General features: G+C 68.0%; 2 protein-coding genes across 2 annotated transcripts; one reads left to right on the forward strand and one right to left on the reverse strand.

The window, feature by feature from the left end:
* Positions 1-4,702: 4,702 nt before the first annotated feature.
* PVALEF (parvalbumin like EF-hand containing) lies at positions 4,703-7,295 on the forward strand. The gene is given in 6 exon segments (XM_090257601.1): positions 4,703-4,808; positions 5,027-5,144; positions 5,448-5,563; positions 6,589-6,654; positions 6,920-7,039; positions 7,147-7,295. Coding segments are annotated over 6 exon segments (675 nt in total).
* Positions 7,296-8,291: 996 nt separating this feature from the next.
* CEP131 (centrosomal protein 131) lies at positions 8,292-21,671 on the reverse strand. Its single transcript, XM_090291219.1, has 26 exons — positions 21,617-21,671; positions 19,567-19,768; positions 18,956-19,065; positions 18,404-18,518; positions 18,015-18,142; positions 17,011-17,121; positions 16,566-16,721; positions 15,103-15,220; positions 14,637-14,753; positions 14,338-14,488; positions 13,913-14,007; positions 13,365-13,547; positions 12,905-13,081; positions 12,697-12,822; positions 12,410-12,535; positions 11,882-11,998; positions 11,637-11,739; positions 10,802-11,003; positions 10,548-10,655; positions 10,355-10,472; positions 10,168-10,242; positions 9,474-9,616; positions 9,204-9,381; positions 8,956-9,119; positions 8,464-8,524; positions 8,292-8,382 (listed from the first exon to the last, which is right to left on the reverse strand). Exons 2-26 carry the CDS (start codon positions 19,750-19,752, stop codon positions 8,308-8,310), a joined length of 3,243 nt encoding a protein of 1,080 aa, XP_090147345.1. The 5' UTR covers positions 19,753-19,768; positions 21,617-21,671; the 3' UTR covers positions 8,292-8,307.
* Between the last annotated feature and the right edge of the window lie 674 nt (positions 21,672-22,345).

Here is a 22,345-nt window from a genome sequence, read left to right on the forward strand (position 1 = left end):
CGGCGCTGGGCGCTGAGGTACCGTCCCCTCCGCTCCTGGTACCCCGCTGCGCCACCTTGCCCCAAGCAGTGTGGCTGCGAGCGCAGCTGGGCCAGTGGTTTGGGGATCAAGGCCCCTCCCCGCTCCGCCGCCCTCCCCCACCCCGACCCCGGGAGCGGGGGTTCCAGTGCCGCGAGTTTTCTGCTACTTGGGTCGCTCACTCCTTCATCCGTCCATTCATTTCTGGCCAGATGAGCAAAACCCCTTGGCAAGGCCCATCTGGAGCGGGGAGGGGGCACCTACCCCCAACGAGGCTGCCAGCCTTGCAGGGAGTGAGGACCCACGTGGCGGGCAGAGCAGAGCTGGGGGCAGACAGAAAGACTGGTGAGGGCAGTTGCTCCTTGGGAGAGGGCACCCTTCTAATTCTGAAGTAGCCCCTTGAGGGGCCCTCCTTTTCCTTCAGACGTTGGGGATCCCCTGGGAGAAGGGCCCGGGGGGCCTTCTAACTGGTCTTGATTGTGTGGCTGGGGGCAAGTGCTCAGATCCCAGAGCCACTACTGGGGTGTGCAGCTGACAGCTGTGATCCCAGAGTGCGACGGGGCTGCGTCCCCAGTCGGGCCCTCCGCTTCATGCCCCGACTGTGCAGCCCCCATGGGGAGGGCCCTGCTTCTGCCCACCCAGGAAGGGGCCCTGGACACATGGTCCCCAGTGCAGTCAGGGGACAGACAGAGGAGGCGACCGGGGCTTAAGTTGCATCTGTCCAGAGCCTCTGAGACACCATGGCCTCAGTGAAGATGGTTCCTGGGACCTGGGTTTGCCTGTGAACACACACGTGTGCACACACATGCACACACTGGCACACAGAAGGGCTGAATCTCCAGGGCTTTAGGGGTGCAGATCATCCTGCGGGGTCCAGGCCGGGTAGGGGAAGACCCGCCAGCGCCCCAGGTCCGTACGTCTGCTCTGCTTGACCAGGGCGCACCCCTTCACCAGGGGCTGGCGCCTCTGAGGTCTCACGGCAGCAGCCCCGCAGCCCCGGCAGGTGTCTGACTGCCCGCCCCCTGGAGGTGAGGACGGGAACGGCTATCCTTCTGGAGCCCCCGGGCCAAGGCCTCCAGGTCAGCCGCCAGCCTGGATGCCGGCTGCTGTGGAAGCGACAGGACAGGACAGGACAGGACAGGACAGAGCCCTGCAGCCCTGGAGAGGGCCGAGCAGGGAGCTGAGCCCTTCCCCCTGCAGGCCGGGCTCTGTGGCCTCTCTCCTTGGCTTCCGGCCTGGGGGCTCAGTCGCCCCTCCTCTGAGAAACAGCAGGGGACTTGAGCCCCAGCCGCAGGCCCCTGTGCTGTGGGCCCTGGGTGGCCTGGCCTGGCTCACTTGTCCAGCGTCAGGACAGGGCAGGGAGAGCGATAGGGCCCTATGAACAAGGCAGGCAGGGGTGAAGGTGGGCGGGAGGGGACCTGCCAGTCTGGAGGGACCAGTGGCCGGCCCACCTTGGCGATCCCACTGTGCTGGCATCTGCTGATCTAGGGATGGCACGCTGTCTCTGAAGATGTGCCCTTTCCCCCAGACTCGGGGCAGGCAAGCCCTCCCAGGGCCCTCCATACGCCCAGCAGGGGCCCAGCCCAACTGTGGTGGCATCAGGATGCCACGGCCTGGGGTGGCCACTATGCCAGGGCATGGGCTGCTCACGACGCACTTCCATCCACAAGGCCACGCCGGCAGGGACGCTGTTTCCTGGCTTCCCTGCCACAAGACAGTGGCGCCCGGAGCGTGAGGCTGCCCTGGGCCCAGCCCACACATCCAGGCACCAAGCTCCACAGGGAGAGTCACAGGGGACACAGTCCAGGCTGGGGAGTGGGGGAGTGGGACAGGCGCTCCTTGTGATCACATTGCCCTGCTGTGTGGGGGGTCTGTTGCCGGAGATAGCCCCCAACCCAGAAGAATCCCACCTTGGCAAGCCCATCACCACAGCTGTGCACTGCAGGGTGGGGGCAGAGGGGCTTCCCACATTTACCAAAGAGACCCCAGAAGGCGGGTTGCAGCCTCCCCAGTAAAGGGAAGATGTCTGGAGTTCCGAGCTGGCCTGACCTGGGGCCCCCCTAGCCCACAGCGGACACGCCGTGATCTGGGAGCAGGTGCGGCTGGAAAGTTTCATTCTCAAGTAGAAACGGCCCCTGGAAAAGCACGTCAGTCCCTTACGTTTCTAGTGCTCAGAGTGCAGGGCAGGGCAGGGCCGGGTGGGGAGGTGGGAGCAGTGCCTGCCCCGCCTGGACAATGGGGCACAACAGTGCCCCCAGCACTCTGAGTTGGTCCCCAGGCCCCTCCCTGCCAGCTCAGCCCAGAGCAGGGAGCAGTCTGCTGGGGCCAGGGAGGGCTGCCGGGCTGTGGACAGGAATGAAACCCAAGGGGCCGCCCAGGGGACCAGCCATCTGTCAGCTCGGGGACAGGTGTGGGTTCCAGGAGCCCACCTGTGCGCTCCCCACCCTGGGTCTGGGGGTCCGACATGGTGGGCTCCGATGGGGCCCCCCTCCCTCGCAGGGCCAGGCCAAGGGGCCGCCACGGGTCCCTCTGCAGACCCTTTGGTGCTGGCGGTTTCTTTATGGCTGCGGCTTAATTGACGCTTAATGAAAAGCACCACTTCTCGCTCTGCATGCGTCTTTTTTTAATTTGGGGTGACATTCACATTACATAGAACTGTTTTAACATGAAGAGTCCAGTGGCATTTCGTTCATTCAGCGTCATGCAGCTGCTACCACTGTCTCGGCCCCCACCGGGCCTGTACCCATAAGCCCCGACGGCACGGTCGCCTGTCCTCCGGCCCCGGGTTGGCGTCCATCTGCATCCTGTTTTGGACCCGCCTCTCTGAGACACTTACCCGGACAGGGGAGGGGGCGCCCATGAGGCGTGGCCTTTGCAACTGGCTTCCCCCACCCAGCAGGGCATCATGTTCCGCTGAAGTGGGTCATGGTCCTCCCTTTCACTCCGAGAACATTCCACCGTGGGGCACCCATGGGTGGGTGTCTGGGCTGCGGGGACAGGACCACAGTGTAAGGCCAGCAGGCAGGTAGGACCCTCTGTGACAGAGAGAACCATGCCTGCTGCTGTCCCCACTTCCACCCCAGGCTCAGGGAGGCCAGGGAGGCAGGAAGCAGAGGAGGAAGGGGAGGGCAGCCCTGGGGGAGCTCGGGCTGGGTCTGCAGGGATGGGGGCATGGGTGCCTGAGCGCACGGGGAGGGTGGCTGAGTGTGGTCAGCGCAGGGACACTGATACCCGCTCACTGAGCCCAGGTCCCCAGGGGCCGAGTAGGGGGTGCAGGGGCCTGGCAGGACCGAAGGTTCAAGACCAGAGGACCCCCGACTTCAGTAGGCATGCTGAGCCACCTCTGGGGCCATGTGCCAGCCCCGTCCCACGGGCCCCACCGCCCCTGTCACCCCCGCCCCCAACACACACCTTTTTCTTATGTCAGAATCTGAACTCACCTGGAGATTCCCCAGCCGAGACTGGGTGCCGACCGCAGCCCCGCAGGAGGCCGCATGGGCGTCCAGAGTGGGGGGGGGGGCAGTCCCTGCCAGCCTAAGGGCACCAGGACACAGCAGTGCTGGGACATGGCGGGGTGAGGGGTCTCAGCCCAGACTTAAAGGTCTGGCCAGCTCTGGCTATGGAGGCAGGAGGGGGGAGGGAGGCCTTTTCCAGGGAATGCTGCAGGGGGCCAGCCCCCCCACAGGGCCCTGGAAAGGGGCAGGGCGGACAGGCCACCAGCTCAGGAAGCGGCCCGCGCCCAGGACTGCTGGGGTAAGTGCCACCCTGGACCCACGGCTGCCCCACTGGAGAGGGAAGTCGACTCCCAACCATGGCCCAGCCTCACTCGGACCCTTGGGCCAGGGGGTGCCCCTCCCTGTGGTGGGAGTGTGTTCTAGAAGGTTCTACCACCTAGTGACCTTTGGAGAGGGCCGAGGGGTCTCTGAAATAGCTGCTTTGGCACGAGCCCCAGAACCCAGCACCCCCTGGGGACAGCAACCTGAGAACTGAGCGGGTCATGAGGCACTGCTGTGAGGGGCACAGGACAGCCTGGTCCCTGACCGCTGGCCCCCTGCCTGTGCCCAGACCCCCACCTGCCCGACCGGCACCCTTGCCTGACTGTGACAGTCAGGGGCCATGGGCAGACGCACCAGGCTGGGCCTCCTGAGGGCCTAAAAGGGGGCGGTGGCCTCCCTGCCCAGATGAAGAGTCGTGGGCCTCCCTCAGTCCAAGGCCAGCACACCCCAGCACAGGTGGCCAGCGTCCAGCCAGGAGGGTCAGGGCCCACTGCTCTGGGGTCTGGCAGGGTGAGGCCAAGCCTCTGGGCCTTGAGTTTTGGCCAGAGGAAGTGGCCCTTCGGGTAACCAGGAAGGCTTCCCAGAGGAGGTGGCTTTGAGAGGGGCCTTGAAGGGCAGAGGGAATGTCCCCAGCAGCGCAAGGGGTCAGAGGGTTGCCACAGCCACCTCTTCTGAGCAGAGTGAAGACACATATGTGTCACTTACCATCTCGGAACTCCGCCTTCTTCTGTGAAATGGGGTTATGACATCAAGTTGGCAGCTAGCTAGACGTGGGGCTCAGGTCATCTTCCTCGGAGCCCTGTGAACCCCTCAGGCAGGGCAGAGCTAGTACCGCACAGGGTCCAAGCCAAGCGCCCCCTGCCGCTGGGCATGCCACAGAGTTGGCTCCTCTCCTCTGCGGGGCCAGGATGGACGAGGACTTCTCCTCCCAGGTGAAGAAGGTGGCCTTGGCTCTGGGCACGTCCCTGTCGGACAAGGACATTGAGCTGCTGCCCACAGACATGAGGCACCATGGTACAGCCCGCCCCCCACGGCACCCCCTGCCTGGGCCAGCCCGGCCATGGCCGAGGAAGCTGTGGATGCAGGAGCCGATCTTCAAGCTCCTCCTTCCCGGGGCCGATGGGCCAGGACACACAGGGGAGGGGTAGGACCTGGCAGACCCACCCTGGGGCAGCCCCCCTCTGGGCTCTGGCCCAGGTGAGGCCCTGCTGAGCCACGTCTCGTCCTTCCAGGCTTCTTCAACTACCTCAGGTAGTTCCAGGCCTCAGGGCAGCTGGAGGGCGCCATCCGCAAGGCCTTCCAGGTCCTAGACAAGGACAAGAGCGGCTTCGTCGAGTGGAATGAGATCAAGTAACAGCCAGCAGCCAAGGACGGGGTACAGGGGCGGGGGACAGGGTGAGGGGGTACTGAGCCCTGTGCCCGGTCCACCTCCCCACACCCACCCAGCAGGCCCAGCATCCCTGTGGGCCCCACCTGACCCTTGGGGAGGCAGGGCCAGGCTGTCTGGGCCACAGGGACAGCATCAGACTGGGCCCAGAGACCCATCTCCAGCTGGGCCTCAGTCTCCACACCTGTAAAGTGGGGAGCGAGCACTTCGTAAACCACCGGGCAGCGGCCATACGCCCTGCTCTGACCCGAGCCCACCTGGCTCAGGTACGTGCTGTCCCCCGCCCTCAGCAGTGGGCCGGCCACCCCGCTGACGGACGAGGAGGCCGGGGCCACGATCCAGGTGGCCGACTCCGGTGGCAACAGCAGGATTGACTTCGAAGGTGGGCCGCACACAGGGCGGCTGGCAGGTCCTTCCCACCCCGGCCCCAGGGCCACGCACGCTCGGGCAGCTTGCATGCGTCCACCGTCCCTCTGGGTGCAGAGCTCAGTGGCTGGCTCCCCACTGCCACGTGCTGACCCCGTCCCCAGTGCTCACCGCCACCTCTGGTGGGCGCCACCATCTCCAACTCACAGATGGGGAAACTGAGTCTCAGAGATGCTGAGGGTAGCAGGGCCGCAGGGGCCACAGCAGGTTTCTGAGTGGTGGCCTGAGCTGGCAGAGGGTCAGTGGCAGATGAGCTGGGGATGAGGGTGGGGGGAGGAGCATCCGAGGTGGGAGGGAGGTTTGGCAGCAGGGACCAGGGCCTGAGGAGCTGCAGGGGCAGACACAGGAGGGGAGCGTGGGGCAGGGCTGCGGACCCCAGACGATGGGTGTGGGGTCGGGGGGCGGAGGGCTGCGTGGGAGAATTCCTCTGTGGCCTGCAGGCCTTCCACAAGGCTCCCCATGGCTGTCCGGGGGCTGGGTCACCCTGTGTCACCTGCCATGTCCCCTCCCCGGCTGCTGGCCCAGGCCTGGAGGGCAGAAGGCAGCCAGGTGGCCTTGGACGGCAGGGAGCCCAGGCTCAGAGCCTGACAGACGGGCCTCCACTTCCTGCCCACAAAGCCTGGCTTGTGGGCGGCCACGAGGCTTAACAGGTCAAGGGGCTTGCTTAGGACGTGGCCCCCAGCCCTTCTGCAGCTGTCTCCCCACTGAAGGCGGAGGGAGGCTCTGAGGGTCCCCACAGAGGCCCAGGCCATCCTGCGCCCCAGGTGGGCAGGCGCAGTGGACCCAGCAAGTGTGGGTGCTCCGGCAGCGTTCTGTCCCTCCTGCTCCCACTGCAGGCCCAGGAGAGTGGGACAGAGGCCCCGGACTGTGGGGTCCCCGCTGCTAAAGGGGGCACAGCTCCCTGTTGGGTCTGCAGGGCTCTGCGGGGGGAGGGTGCACAAGGCTGGGGGTTATTTACTAGAAATCTGTCTCCTGCTCTAGAATTTTCTGAACTGATCAAAAAGGAGAAAATTGCAAAGAAAAAGGAGCACGCCCAGCCCCGGCCCAGTGAGGGTCCCCCGGGGCAGCAGGACCCGCGTGTGCCCTGCCAAGGAGGCCGTGGGCGCGCACGTGGCCTGCGCCAGGGAAGCGTTATAAAATCAGCAAGAAATGCACAGCTCGGCCGTGTTTGTGGCGGTGCTGCATGAGCTGGGGGCAGGGTCGTGGGGCCCTGGGACCGCCGGCGGCAGGGCAGGAATGCGGGGTGCGGGAGGCAGGGGTGAGAGCGTCCGGCCCCAGCCCTGCTGCCCACCCCCCTGCCACCTCACTGCAGGCTCCCACCGAGGGCGGTCTTGCCACCGGCGCTGGTCCCGCCGGCCCCTCCCTCCCAGCACGGCGCCCCCCTTCTCCAACCGCAGCCGGGGCCCACACACCGCTGTGAGCACAGCGCAGGGTGTGGCCAAGGGGTCCCTGGAGTGTCCCTCGGGCCGTGCACGCCGAGCGGGACACGCAGGGCTCGGTCCTCTGCCTGACTGCTCGCTGGCTCCCTTTCTCCCCAAGCTCCTCCCAGTGGAGACACCCCTCCGCTCCTGGCCCGCCCCCCGCCTCTGCCCAGCCCCACTTGGAGGTCTGAGTACCACTGGACACCAGCAGCTCCTGCCAGACCTCTCCCTTGGGCTCCGGGCTCTGTGCCCATTCTGGGTCCCTGAGCCCCATTTCATGCGAACGAGGCTCTGGAACTGAACGCGCCTGAGGCTGAGCCAGGATAGCCAGGGTCCTCCCGGAGCCCCTCCAGCCCCGCCTCCCGTGCCGCAGACCTCTGCGAAGACAGGCAGAAGAGGCACAGACAGGGCGGGGGCAGGGAAGGGTCTGCAAGGAGTCCGCCTCTGCCCCCCACGTCCTGCTGGCAGTAGGGACCGAGGGTGACCTTTGCTGGGACTGGCACATATTCTGGGGTTGTCAGATGGTGAGGGGCAGCCCCAGGGCAACCACACAGCAGCGGGTGTCCGTAGTGCGCGAGCCAGAGGGACGTCCTGGTTGCTCGGGGTCTCCCAAGCAGCCTGGTCCCCGAACCCTCGGCCGGCGCAGCAGCACCCAGACAGCCCAGCAGGAGGGGGACAGCCAGGCCACCAGGAGTCAAGCCTCATCCGCTGCCGGGTACCCTGCTGGACGGAGCCCACCCTCCTCTGGGCGGGGCCTGCCCAGGGCCCATTTCTCCAGGGCTCCAAGCTGTCACACCTCCAGGGTCTCCCGGGTCACGGGCTGGGGCACCTGGCAGGGTGGGAGGAGTCTTGGAGTTCCTCCCAGGGGGTGGAGAGCGCGTGAGGGGACGTGGGTGCCGGGTAGTCAGCCGGAGTCCGGCTGCAGTAGAGGACTTGAGCCTGGGGTGGCAGGGCAGGCAGGGGACACAGGGAAGGGGACATGGGGCAGAAGACACGGGGAGGGGCAGGTCGAGGGCAGAGCTAAGCCACGGAGGCCCCTGCCTGGGTGCTCTGCAGAGGGGCCCATGGGTGGCCTCCAGCCCCTCCCAAACCCCAGGAGAGAGACAGGCCAGGAACACTAAGTATTACAAAACAACTCTTTTACTTTTAAAACGCAGCCAGTGCTCTACCCGCAGGACGGGCACGGAGAGGATGAGGGCGGCAGGCGCCAGGCTGAGTCCGCCTCCCGACAGGACCCCCCCAGTCTGCTGCTGGCGCCTGGCGCCTCAGGCAGCGGCTGTCACTTGGTGCTCTGCAGTGGCCGCCTGCGCTGCTCCAGCATCTCCTCCAGGTGGTCAGCCCGCTTCACTGCAGCCTGCACAGGCACCCACCCCGGTCAGGCCGGGCCGCCCCCACCCCCGGGCCGCCCCCACCCCCAGGCCGCTGCGGGACCCACCTCGTGCTGCTTCCGCAGGCTGCTCATGGCCGCCTCCTTCTTTGCCAGGGCCGCCTTCACCCTGTGGGACACACAGCGGGGTTCTGGGGGGGCCTCCAGCCCCAAACAGCAGGAGGGGTGGCTGTGCTGCCCACCCTCCTGGCCTGCTGACCGGGGCACGGGGCTGTCTGTAGGGGTTGGTGACAGCCCACGACGCCTACAGCGCCAGCCTCCACGCAAGTCAGAGCCTAAAGCAGGGGCCCAGGCAGGTGCCACGGGAAGGGCGAGGAGCCCCCACCCCACGTCTTCTCTCAAGGTGCCTGTGGTGGGCGGCCAGGCAACCCAGGGAGGACGGCGGGTCCCGTGGCCTCACACATGGAGCCCAAGCAGCCACTGCCGACCCCTCGCCCAGTGTCAGCTGGGAGAGGGAGGTCCTGCGGCCGCGCACCTCTCAACCAGGGCCACTCCCGCGTGCGGCCACAGCTGCCCCACTTGCGTGCACCCAGCACCCACCTCCCGTGCACGTCCTCCAGCTCCGCCTGCTTCTCCCGCCTCAGCTGCTCCAACTCAGCCCGGACCCGCCGGTTCTCCTCCTCGGAGGCCGCCAGCCGGTCTGCGAGTTCCTGGCGGAGCGCCTGGGCCGCGCTGCCCCTCTCGCCGGCCAGCTGCGCGTTCACCTGGGCCGCACGGGCGGCGTGAGCCTGCGGCCTGGCCGTCCGCCCCCGTCCCACCGCCACCCCCACCCGCTCACGGCGGCTCACCGCCTTCGCCGCGGCTAGAGCCCTGTCCTTCTGCCGCACCAGGCCCTGCAGGTGCGCGGTCTCCCCCTCGGCCTCCGCCAGCCGCCCCTTCAGCGCTGCGCACTGGTCCTGCAGCCTCCGCTCCGACTGCCCCAGCTCCGAGAGCTCGGCCTCGTACTTGTCACGGATGCGCTGGACACTGGCGGACGGGGGCACGGGTCAGGGGCGGCCCCACAGCTCCGTGCAGATGGGCAGGGCGCCCAGTGTCAGCGCGCCCGGCAGAGGCCTCACCGGCTCTCAGTGGCCCTCTCGCTCTCCTCCCTGGCCAGCGTCGTGTCTGCCTCCAGCTGGCGGATCACCAGCTCGATGTCCCTGTCCCGGTCCCTCCGGGTCTCTTCCTTCAGCTCCCGCTCCCGGTTAAGCAGCCATGCTTCCTGGAGGGGAGGCGCCCAGGAGGCACCCGGGGGTCGGCTAAGGTGGTGGCAGGAGGCCCAGGGCTGGGCCAGTGACGGTTTATGGGGACAGAGGGGCCTCAGCCTGCCCTCGGCCCCGTCAGTCCTCAGGGGAGGGGACCCCGCCCTGTCACTCAGGCCCCAATGTGGGACGGCAGAGGCACAGGGTGGAGCTATCAGTGACCAGACCCGTGAAAGGGCCCCGTCCTGATGTTGCAGGTGGCCCGGCGCCCCTCGCCCCTGTGGGAGCCTCAGTGGGCAGCCTCTCGGAGGGGGGCGGGCACTGGGCCTCTGCAAAGTCCCAGCAGGTTGGACACGCCCTTTGACCCAGCTAGCCCAGCCCCGGTGACCCCTCCGTGCGCAGTCGTGGGAGCAGGACCAGGGGCTGCTCGGCCGCCATGCATTGGTCACCAGGCCGAAGGACCCCTTAGCCCGCTGAGTGCGGTAATTTTGGGAGCAGGTATCTGGGCGGAGGGAGGGGTGGGGGAGGGGGAGAGGGCCGGCGCCACCCCCCCCCCCCCCGCCGCGCCCACCTCCTTCCTGGCGCAGCTGGCCTCCCACGCCTGCCTCTCCACCTGCAGCTGGTCCTTCAGGGCCTGCAGCTCCACCTGGGGGGGCGGGTCACGCAGTGACAGCAGCCTCCCAGGTGGCTGCCCCCTTCACCCCCAGAACGGGGCTCCCCCCAGGGCCTGCAGGGACAGGCGGGGCAGAGACACAGACCTGATGCCTGTGCTCCAGCGCCTCTCTCTCCTTCTCAAACTCAGCCCTCAGGGCGCGGCCCCGGGCAGCGCTGCCCTCCTCCAGCTGCTGCCGCAGCTCCTCCAGCTCCGCGCGCTGCCTGCAGGCGCCACAGAGGTCAGTGCGGGCGTGGGGCGCAGGGCGGGGGGCGGGGGGCCAGGGCCCCTCCCCGCACCTGGCCGCCTGCTGGCCCAGCCGCTCCTTCTCCTCAGCCACCTCTCTGTGGAGCCGCCGGCGCAGCTGCTGCAGGTCCCGCTGCTCCTGCTCCAGCTGCTGCTCGAAGCTGCGGAGGACGGACCTGCTGCGGTGCGGCCAGAGGCCACCCGCTCAGCTGCCGCGGCCCGTCCTGCCCCCGACCCCACTCCGGGAGCCTGGCTCTGCTTGGCCCTTGGCCGCGTCCCCAGCAAGGCCGCAGGACGGGCCACCTACCGCCGCTGGGCGCGCTCCCGCTCCTGCAAGGCCAGCGTCTCCTTCTCCTGCTCCAGCTGCCCCCGCAGCGCCTCTGCCTGGTGCCCGTAGCGCCGGGCCGCCCGCTCGTCCGCCTGCAGCAGCTCCGCCGCGTGCAGGCTCCGCAGCTTCTTCACCTCCTGCCTGTGCTTCGTGATCAGCTTCTGGATCTCGGGCTCCAGGCCTGGGGGGGAGAGCACAGCACTGCAGGGACAGACCCCTGACACCTGCCCATGATGCAGTGGGGGCCCCCCACGTGCTGCAGGGGACGCCTGATTCTCGCCCACGGTGACACCAGGGCTGCAATCCAGCCAGGGGACCCCCAGGGACTCCAGCGGATTCCTCTCCTGCCGGAAGTGCTGGGACCCCCCCACACACTGTCACTCTGGCCAGTGGGGTGTCCCCTGGCCATCCCCAGACTCCTGGGAGGAGGGAGATCCTGGGGAGACAAGTGTCCCAGGGCAGGAGGGCTGGGCCCCATTAGCTTTTCGACCTGCTCTCTAAGCGGGGAAGAGCCACGTGACAGGTGGTAGGAAACCTGGAAGCCCCACCCTGAGCTCCCACCCGGCTTGCTCCCCTGGAAGCCGGGGGGACGGGCCCTGGGGAGGGAGAGGGAGAGGGAAGGGGAGGCCCACCCCTCTTGGACGTGGACCTTCCACTGCTGCCTTGTCAGGCCCAGACGCCACAGGGCCTCCCTGCCCAAGGCCTGCGTCACCTCCACCCGCCAAGTGATGGAAACCACGGTGCTCGCTCCACGACCCTGCGGCTGCCTCGGGCCCAGGCCAGTCGGCACGAGCAGCCCTGCGCGGCCACCCACCCCTGACGGTGATCTCCTTGATCTTCCGGGTCTTCTCGCTCATCCACCTCTCCCTGCGGACCTTCTCGGCGGTGCTCAGCAGGTCTCGGAGGCGCTTCATCTCCTGCAGGCGAGAGTGCGGGCCGGGCAGCTGGGGGCGGGCCGGCGCCTGGCCAGCTCCGGGTGCCCTCCAGTGACCCTGTCCCAAGAGCAGGACTGACCCGAGCCTGGGCAAGAGGCCCGGCGGCCGGGACCAGGGGCCTCACCAGCTCGTGCTGCCCCTGCAGCTGGGCCTCCCTCTCGGTGCGCCTCTGGTCCCCCTGCCTCAGCTGGGCCACCACGGCCTCGCACTTCTCACCCAGCAGCTTCTTGTCTTCGATCAGCTGCGGGGGGGACGGGGCGGGGGGAGCAGCTGAGTGGAGGACGCGCCCCACGTGCCACCTGACACCCTCGCCTCCCCTTGCCCGGGGAGCCAGCACCCTGACCGAGCCCGTCGGTCCCCTTGGTCCCCAGTCCTGCACTTGCACACCCCCTAGGGCCCAGCTGCTGCCAGCAGAGCCCGGACAGTGACGGCTGGGGATGGTGACAACATCAGGTCTGTCCGGGAAGGGGTCACTCTGTACGCCTCGTCCCCACTGGGAAAACACTGCCCATTTGAGAGATGGGAGAGAGATGCCCAGCCGGTCTAGCAGTCTCTGAGGCCCAAGCTGGACCGACACCAGTCCTGTCCCTCTCCCTGACCCCAGGAATGCGGTCACCCCCGCCCTGGCGCCCTGCTTTCCGGGTGGCATCACCTGGTCGATGAAGGACAGGTGCCGCTGGATGGTGGCCTCATAGTGCTCCCTCTGCTGCCGTAGCTGCCGGCCCAGTTCCTTCTTGGTTTCCTTGACCCTCTGGATGGTAAGGTCCCGCTGCTGCACCTGGAGGGTGTGGGAAAGGTGACACAGAGGACAAGGACCGCTCAGGGGGCGGCGCCGGCAGACCACGCCCCAGTGGGTGGCCTGGGACAGGGGTGGTGGCAGCCCCATGGCAGGGTCCCCAGGTGGGGAAGGGGCGGCTCCCGAGCCGGGCGGCGGGTTACCAGCGCCCTCTGCAGCAGCGCGGCGGCCTGCTTCTTCTCCTCCGCCTCCAGCTTCAGCCGCAGCATGGCTGCGCTCACCTGGGACGTAGGCTGCGGGCACCCCAGCCCCTCCTCCGGCACGAGCCCCTGAGGACACGGGGTGTGTCAGGCAGGCCTGGTCACTGGGAAAGACCAGCCATCCTGTCCCTGCCTGGGGACCCCGCCCCACCTGGGGGGCTGTGGCCGGCCGGTCCTGCCCAGACTCCTCCATCTCGTCCAGGAAGCTCAAGATACTCTGCAGCTTGGCCTCTGAGAGCGGTGTCCCGTCCTTGGGGGACCCGGCGGGCGCGTTCAGTTTCCCAAGTCTCTCCAGGTTGTCGGCCGTCAGGGAGCTGGAGTCGTCCTCCTGCAGGGGAGGGCACTGCGCTGGGGGACGGGTGTCAGGCAGCCAAGCACTCTGGGTGGCTCCTGGGAGCTCCTTGGGAACCCCAGGCAGGGGAGTGGGGAGGAGGCAGCTGGGCCTGGTCTGCAGGGAAGGGCCTCGCGGCTGCTCAGACCCCCACCAGGCAGGCACGGTGCCATCCCCACCCCAGGTCACTCTAGCCTCAGCAAGCCCCTGGGAGACTAGGAGCCAACAAGGCCCCGCAGGGCCCATGCCAGGGCCTGGGGTTGGGTGAAGGGAGGGTCACCTCATCAGTCCAGGTGTGTCTGTCCCCGCGGCCAGCCCTGGGGCGGGGCAGCGGCTCCGGCTCCTCCTCCAGGAGCTTCAGCGTGTTCAGCAGCTCATCCAGGGTCGACCTGCACTTGGCCCCGCCCCTGGCTAGCCCCACGGTCTCCAGGGCCTCACTGGCCACATCCTGGGAGTTGGCGTCCTGAGGCAGATGGGTGGGCAGAAGCTAGTGAGGCCACAGAGGCCAGCACCACCCAAGGACCAAGTGGGGAGCCAGGGCACCCCCACAGCCCCATGGACCAGGCATGCCCAGACAAGTGGGATGTGTCAGGGCCCAGCCTCCTCAGCCTGGCGGCCTTGCCACCACCTAACCTCTGAGCGTCCAGCTTTCTCTGGGGGTGCGGGCATGGGCCCCCCAGAGCATCTGTGACAACCCAACAGGACTCTAGAGCCAACCAGGGAGCCCCTTCCCTGTGGCAGAGCACCAAGTCTGGGCAGCCTTTGCTGGCCTGAGGGACCCCCAGCCATGGAGAGGCAGGGACAGGGCAGGAAGGGCCGTAACCAAACCTGCAGCTTGTCCTCTAGGAACTGCTGGGGCTCTGGGGAGGAGTCGGGGACAGGCTGGCAGGGGTCCTCCAGGCCCGCAGTACAGAAACTGGTCCCTGTGGGACAGAACACAGCGTCAGCCCCCTGCCCTGGGGGCCGCCCCACCTGGAGGAGCCCTGGAAGAGTCCAGACACAGAGCAAAGGGGACACTTGCGAGCCCTGACCTCTGCTCTGCAGGGTCTCCTGTGTGCAGCTCCAGGGAAAGTGGGGCAGGAGGGGAGGAGCGGGGCCTGGGGGTGAGGGACAGCCAAGGCCCTTCCACCACAGGGGTGGGGGCGGGGAGCTGAGAGCTGGCAGCGGGGGCCACAGCCCGCTCCAGAGACGGGAGCCCCAAGGACAGGAGCCGGAGGGTCAGGGAGGCAGGGCAGGGCGGCCCCCCAGCTCACCGGCGTTGTTGGCCTTGGGGGTCTGATGAGCACCATCCTCTGGCCCTAGCGATGGCTCCTGGGTCGCCCCTGGCTTCCCCGTCTCCACGGTCCCCTTCAGCAGCCCAAGCTCCACACCACCTGACTTCTGGGCTCGCTTCTGCTGCAGCTCCTGTCGGGGAGCCCCCTGAGCAGCCGCACCCACGGGATGTCGCCCACTCCAGCCAAGCTGCCTGAGGCCCGGTGTCCAGGGACCCCTCAGGGCGCGGTCACGCTCAGGCACACGGGGCACTGCGCACGCCACCCCTCGGCCTCTGCACCTGCATGGCTGCCTGTCTGGTCTGGCGTGCCTTCTCCTCCCGGGCCTTCCTCCTGGCCGCCTCCTTCTGCTGCTGCAGGTCCAGCAGGTTCCTCTCCCCCAGCCTCTGCCGCTGCCCCTGGAGGGTGGGGTCACCCGTCCAGATGTGGGCTCCCACAGCACCCCCACTGGGCCCCCACCTCCTGACGGCGGAAGCCCACTCCCAAGCAAGGCGATGGCTCTGCACTGTGGACCAGGGGCCCCCAAACCAGAAACCCACTCAGCTCTCTCCGCCGGTGCTTCCCCGACACCCAGGCCCACTGAGAGCGAGCGGCTCAGGGCAGGGAGGAGGGCACCCCCGACGGGGAGTGGGCCACGGGCCGTTCTAGTCTCAATCCTGTGGTCCCAGAAGCCCCGCCACAGACGGCTATGAAGCCTGGGGTGATCGCCCACCCCTCCCAGGGTGCAGTTCACACCCCCATACTGACCTCTCGTTTGGATGCTGGCAGGTGCTCCAGGCTGGCATCCCGGGCTCTGCACTGCTGTGCCTGGTGCCGGTACCAGCGCTGGATTGTGATGGCAGCCTGGTTCACCTGGCGGATAAACCTGCCCAGAGAGCAGACTCAGTCAGCCGCCCCAGCCCCCGTGAGGCCCCGCATGGCAGAGCAGCCCGCGGCCGCAGGCACAGACGGCCCACAGCCCCCCCCCCCCACAGACCCCATTCAGTTGCCTGAAGCTGGAGACGCCCTATGGCCCAGCATCTGCAGGAGTGCTGAAGGACCCCAAGGCCCAGCGCCTGCGGGGCTCCTCACAGACAAAAAGCTGCAGGGTACAAAAGACCACAGGCGCATTGGCCTGCAAGCCAAGTGTCACTGGTTCAATTCCCAGTCAAAGCACGCGCCTGGGTTGCATGCCAGGTCCCCAGTTGGGGACACGTGAGAGGCAACCACACACTGATGTTTCCCTCTTTTTCCCTTTCTCCCCCTCACTCTGAAAATGTATAAAATCTAAATAAGAATAGTAAAAAAAACCTAATAATAGAAAATATATTTAATAAAAAAAAAAGGCCACAGGCTGTGTGCTCCAGTCGCCAGACATTCTAGGAAAGACAAAGCCGTCAGGGGACAGGTGGGTGAGGCTCTGGTGCGTCAGGGGACCTGGGGCTGGCAGGCCTCCTCCGTCTCACTGTGCCTGCAGACGCGGCTGCACACACCTGAAGTGGCCCGCTCCACGCTCCATCACACTAAGTCTCGCTCAATAAAGCGCACTCAACAGGAAGCCTTAACCTTGGCTCTTGGGACCACTTGTCAATTTTTTGGCAAAGGCACAAAGGAAGCATTCAGGATGTGAACAGTCGCCTGCCGTGGGGCATGCCCAAGGGGACCCTGGTGCTCAGAGGGGCTCCCCCCCACCGAGGGGCTGGCTGGTGGGGGCGTGTAGAGCTGCTGGCCTCACGTGGCTCCTCCCCCACACCCGATCCACAGGGACTGCACAGGGCAGGTGCAGGGTCTCAACACAGTGTCCCTGACCTGGGACCACAGCAGACGGTCCCACACGCCCTCGACCCTGGGGCAGCCTGAGGTTGTTTTCATGGTTTTTCAGTTCTACATCTTCTTTGCGCTTAATGTTTAGGTTTTACTGAAGTACACTCCATGTACTACAGCATCTGTCCATCCTGAGCAGCTGACTTGGTGACTTTCAGTAGAGGCAGAGTGTTCGGGCCAGGGAGACGGCTGCTACAATGTGCCCAACAAGCTGAGATCCCCCTTCTGCGGCCAGACCTCAGGCCCCAGGCCCCACTCTCTTCCTACAGACCTGCCTTTTCTGGGTGCTCTGGGTGAACGGAGTCGGACAGTACGCAGCCTTTTCACCCCCCGTATTTTCAGCATTATTAAGTAGGGATCCCATCACCAGAGCCTCGTGCGCCCTCCCACCCCTAGCCCGCGGTCACCTCTCGGCCTCCTCCTCGGTCACCTCCCTCCGTCTGAGCGGGCCCTCGGAGGCCCCCATGTTGTTCCGGGCCACGTGCTGGCCTCTGGCAAAGTTCTTCTGTGGCTTCCCGAGGCCGCTGCTCTCGCCCTCGTCGGTGGCCGCCTTAACGAGGTTGCTGATGGGCAGCAGAGAGGGAGGCTCATGGCGCCTGGCCTGGGCCACTCGGGACTCCCGGGTCACTCTGCCGCGGGCACGGGGGCCACCTCAGCTCTGTGCTTGGCCAGCAGGCCCGAGGTACAGAGCTGCTGTGGCTTCCTCAGCAGAACCCCAGGGGTGAGCCCAGGCCCAGCCTGCACCCCCCCGGGGCAAGCACCCCCGGTGCACACGCATGTGCACACATGCGCACGTGCATTTGCACACACACACACACACGCGCGCACGCCAAGACCGGCGCCAGGCCTTACTTGAGGGCGGGCCCCGCGTGGTTGGAGCTCTTCGGGGCCGCCGTGTCCGCGGGGGCGTAGCGGTTGTGCACCATGGTGGTGACGCAGTTGCCCACGGCCGCCTTGCTGCTCCTGCCAGGGGATGGGAGGTGGCCTCAGGCTGAGAGGCTGGTGGCAGGCCCCCGCGTCACACTCACGGGGCCTCTGCATGGCCACCGTGCCCGACAGGGGGTCCTTCTTGAGACCCGGGGAAGCTCCGCCAGGGCGTTCCACCCAGCAGACGTGAGCTGTAGGCCGTGAAAACCGCAGCCCCTGACACTGGACACACCCAGGGTGGGAGGACCACCACAGACGGCTGACGGAGGGCAGACCGGCGTGTGCCGGCCAGGTAAGCACCATGGACGCAATACACACTGCCGCAGCCCCTCCTAAACCCGCTGGGAGGAGCAAAACTGGGAGCCCACGGCAAGCGGATGCAGGGGGAGGCGGCACCAGAGACGCCCACCAGGCTCTGGCGTGAGGGCTGGGTGGGAGTGAGGTGCAGGGAGCGGGGAGCCAGGGTGCTGCAGGCACTTGGCAAGGCGGCCGCAGGGCAGGACGTGGGGGCACCAGCTCTCCCAAAGGAGCCACTGAGCCCGAACCCTCCTCCATGAGACCCCTCCCTTCCCGCAGCAGCAGACAACGCAGCCTGAGGTGCCACGCCTCCCTCCGGAGAGGCGCAGGCTGAGCCCCGATCAGAGCCTCCAATGAGCCTTGCAGAGCTGCCTGCACGCGCCCTGTCGCGGCCTGAGCCCTGCAGGAGCGAGCCCCCAGCAGCGTGCCTGTCTGGCTCCACGGGCCGGTGTGCGGCCCGGCGTGCAGGAGTCCCCAGGCAGCTGCTTCTCGGGGCCTCAGGGAGAGAGCCCGTCCTTCCTGTGCTCAGCTCGCTCACTTGCTCACTCCAGGGCGCTCTGCTCTGCCCGCAGACGAGACAGAGCGTCTGCCCCAGGGCGGCGGGCCTTGCCCAGCACCTGCGACAGGCACACCTGTTGTTGGCAGTGAAGCTGGGTGCCAGGGGGATGGTGCCCTCTCTCCTCCGTAGGCCCACTGGCGCGTCCCGGGTGCTGGAACTCCGGGCATCAGGTGGCAAGGGGAGGGCCCTGGGCTGGTCATCCTGTCAGGGGACACAGACGCTGCCTGAGCCCGGGGCCCTGCCGCACGCTCGCGGACACCCAGCTCCACGGGCCCCCCCACGAACGGGGTGATGGGATGGCTCAGGGGGGAAGTTCCTGCTCTTCCCCGGTTCTGATGTTGCGGTCAGAGCTGGCACAACCCCCACCGCCTCCCTCTCCGCTCCCCCTGGGGCAGCAAAACAAAGCAGCAGCCAGGTGTCCCCCCCGACGAGGTAGCCAGGTCCGACTCCGCTGGCTCTCACCAGGACATTCCACGTGGCCCCCGTCTCGCTGGAAGCTGTGCTCAGACTGGCCGGCCTCTGTTCCCCGCCGGAGCGACCCTCAACAAGCGTCAGGGTCTCGGGGGTCTCTGCCGGCCTGTGCCAGAGAGGACAGCAAGCAGGGACAGCCAGTCACTGCCCGGGGCTGGGAGGCAGATTCCAGGAACACACATGGGGAGAGCTTATAAAGGGATGGGAGGGCCCAGCTCACCAGCTGGGATTCTGTTTCTGAGCCGGGAGCTCAAAGGAATGTTTCTCGGTCCTGGAAGAGCGAGGGCCCCTCCCACGGCCACCGTGACACCGCAGGAAAAGCGCAGCAAGGACAGAGGGGGAGGAGAAGGCAGGGGCCATCGGCCTTGAGGTCCACACTTCCCCAGGCAGGTAAGACAGGTCAAGACTTGTCCTGCCTGCCCCGCCTCGGGCTGGCCCAGAGCGGCGACTTCAGGCTCCACCGTCCAGCCAGCGCCCACAGCGGTGAGGCCAGAGGAGGGGCTGCCACAGGCAGGACAGGAGCAGGTGGGGCGCAGAGTTTACCTGAGGGGGCCCGTCCACGCCTGCCTGGCTCGCGGCTGATGGACCTGCGTGGTACTGTTCGATCTGCGAAAGTTGTTGATGGTCCTGGCAGCCCCGGGCCCTGGGGCCTCCTGTGGAAAGGAGGAGACCACAGTCGCGTGGCGAAGGCTCTGGACCCTCACCCACCCCGTCAGCGCGGGGCCGGCCGAACAGATTCAGAGGGAGGAGGCGGGTGTGGGGAGAGGGGGACAGCAGGGCGCGGGGGGCGTCCTGGGCGTGGCCTCCCTCAGCCGCCCCTTCCTGGATGGAAGCCGAAGCCCCTCACCCGTGGCTGCCGCAGAGCCGTGCGCCCTCCCCGTCGCTCACTAAACCGCGAGCCTGCCCCCAGCAGCCTGCCGCCGTCCCCACAGGCCCACCCCGGCGTGGGGGGCACAGGGGAGAGCGCTCAGCACTGGCAGGCCCGGGTTCTGCCTGGGACCCGCTGACTCTGGGTTAGGTCCCCAGCCTTCCTGCCCCCAACGGCTGCAGGGCCGGGTGAGGCGCGGAGCTAAGGGGCCCGCTGCGTGCGGAGTGCACCCTGCAGTAGGGGCACCCCGAGACCACTCCCAGGAGGCAGAGGCCCGCACACTCACCGGCGCCTTCCTCCTCGGCTCGTGGCCTGTGGCCACAGAGATGGAGCGGCTGATGGGCTTGGCGGCAGAGGCGCTGCTGGGGCGCCGTGACACGGGTGGAGGGAGCCCCGTCAGACTCAGATCCAAGCCTTCCAGGCTGCCCTCGTGAGAGCCAGGGGAGCCACTGACGGCCCGGGAGCCTTTCATGGTGGGCGCGCGGGCCCTGAGCAGGCAAGAGGCACGGTGAGGCCCTGCGAGGACCCGGGTCCCGCGCCCACCACCTCCGGCCAGGCCTCGGGGAGCGCAGGGCGCCTGGCCTACCCGCCACGGAGCGCCCTGAGAAGCCTGCGATCTCCTCCCCAAAACACAGTCCCGTCAGGGCAGGGTTCCTGGGACAAGATGGCCTCTCCTGGGACAAGATGGCCTCTCCCTGGAAGGGCCCCGCCTGACAGTGGTCGGGGCGGGGGCGTGCCGGGGCGGGGCGGTGCCGGGTGGGCTCCCTCTCCAGTCACCCCCCCCTCTCGTAGATCCACCTCCCGTCCAGGCCTCAGTCTCCTTGGTAAAACGGACACTTAAGAAGTGCCCGCTCACAGACGGCCACGGCGGCCAGACAAGGTGGGGGAGGCTGGCCCGTGGTGTGACGTCCTAACCGGGCCTGGGCCTGGTTAACGTTCCCAGCCCAGGGTCTGCAAAGCCACGTGGCCACGGGTCCCCTCCACGTCCTCGGAATCCACGGAACGTCCCCGCGCCTCTCGCCCTCCCGCTCCCAGGCTCCCCGCCCGCCCTCCCGGTGCGTGCGTGCACGCTCGGGGGTCTCCCTTGCTGGCCCTTCCTCCTCCGGACCCCTCAAGTCTGAAGGCCCCCCACTCAGTCCGGGCCCCTGCTCCGCCCACCCCGCGCCTGGGCCTCCTGCCTCCGCACAGGCGCTGCTGATCCCGCCCGCCCGTCGGCCCCTTAACTCCTGACTCAGATCCCCGGCCCCGCCGCTGGCCCCTCAGACCCACGAGGCCAAGGCAGCCCCCCGACTTCCGCCTCCAGCTGCCCTGGCTCAGGGCTCACCCTGACTTCCTGACCCTTGTGCCCCCGCCACACCTGCCCCCTCTGCGACCCGGTGGTGCTGCCGCCCCGTGCGCCCCGTCCGCCCCAAGCCGCGTCTGAGCCCCGTGCCCTCGAGTCTGGGCGACGGCAGCAGCCCCTCCCCGCAGTGCTGACCCTCTGAGCGGAGCCTCAGGGCGCCCCGCCGCTCAGCTGAGAGGCCGCCCAGGGTCCGAGCCCAAAGCCGGCCGCCCCCGGGCCCCACTCTGCGCCCGCGGTGGCCTCCTCTCTGTCGCCTTCCGCCCCTCCCTCTGCTTCAGCCACACCAGCCGCCCCACCGCAGGGGGACAGGGACCGCGGCCGGGGCGAGCCTTGCACCTGCCGGCCCCTGTGCCTGGAGCGGCTTCCCCGGACGTCGGGAGACTCCCGTTGGTCCCGGGCACCCCTCGCCCCCTCGCCCTGCTCGTCCCTTCCCCTGGCCGCCTGGCACTGTCTGACACCCCGGCAGAGCAAGGCTCCAGGGGGCCGGACCACGGGCCGCAGCGCCGGGCCCGCCCCAGGCGCTCAGCAACGGAGTGGGCAGCCGGGGCGAGGAACGACCACAGAGGACGAGGGCCCCGTCCTCCCGGCGCTGAGCGCTCCGGTGGGGCCGGCGGGCACACGCCCGTGGTCACGGGGTCAGCGCTGCAACCGAGGCCAGAGCTGCCACCGCAGGCCCCGTCGGGGCGGGTTGTGGGGATGAAACTTCACGCCGCCGCCCCAGGGCCCCGCGGCCGCGGCCCGTCCCGCCGCACAGCAGCGCCGCCCTGGGACGTAAACACGGCCCCTCCGTGGAGACGTCCAGGCCAGACCCCGCCTGCGCGCAAACGCGCCCCTCACCGGACCCCCGGACGGGCTGACCCAGGACCCCCGCGGCTTCCCCCTCCCCGGGGTCTGGCTCAGGGGGGGGTGGGCGCTGCGGCTGCGGACTGGACGGCGCCGCGCCCTCCCGGGAGCGGGGGCAGGAGCCGCTCCGCACCTGGGCGGGGGCCCTCACCTGCGCGAGCCGGGCCTGGGGCGCGGGGCCTGCGCGGTTGGAGGCGAGGGGCGAGCGGGATCCGCCCAGCGGGGACGCGCGGGGCCCAGGCTTCCGGCCGACGACCTCGCTCCCCCGGCCCGTCGCCGGCTCCGAGGCCCAGGCGACAATGAAGCTGCCGAGCACCGGGCGAGAGGTGGTACCTAGAACCAGCCACCAGCCGGGCACACCCTCCCCTGTCCGTCAGGGAGACCCGCCTTTCTTGCCCGCGCCGCTTCCGCATTGGCCCCCAGCGGGCCGCTCCAGCCGTCCTAGGAGCTCATTGGGTCGCTCGGCTGTCTTTCGGGACGTTCAGGCGTGGGAGGTACGGCGTAGACCCGGGGCCCGCCGCTGCGACGGACTGCTGATTGGACGCGGCCGGAGAAGGCGGAGGCTCGCCGAGGTGGGCGGAGCCCGAGCAGGAACGTGGGGAACGGCGTGGGGAAAGGGGCGGGGCAGGTCGCGGGGGCGGGGCGGCTCCGCTGCTGCAGGTCCCACCCGGGTTCAGCCGCCCCTTCCCTGGGCGCCCCCAGCACCCACGCCGGTCCCGGGTTCCCATGCAACCCCGGGAGTTTTTATAGTTCTAGTTTGCCGAGCGTTTTTTCCCATCAGTAAATGTGGGATTTTGTCTCTTTTGCCTTTTCTGCAGTTTTCGGCAATGATGTGATAATGTGGTGAATTACACTGATTCTCAGACGTTAGGCCAGCCTT

Source organism: Furipterus horrens, unplaced genomic scaffold (genome assembly GCF_987537825.1).
Source record: "Furipterus horrens unplaced genomic scaffold, mFurHor1.1.pri manual_scaffold_11, whole genome shotgun sequence".
In the NCBI taxonomy this organism is placed as follows: domain Eukaryota; kingdom Metazoa; phylum Chordata; class Mammalia; order Chiroptera; family Furipteridae; genus Furipterus; species Furipterus horrens.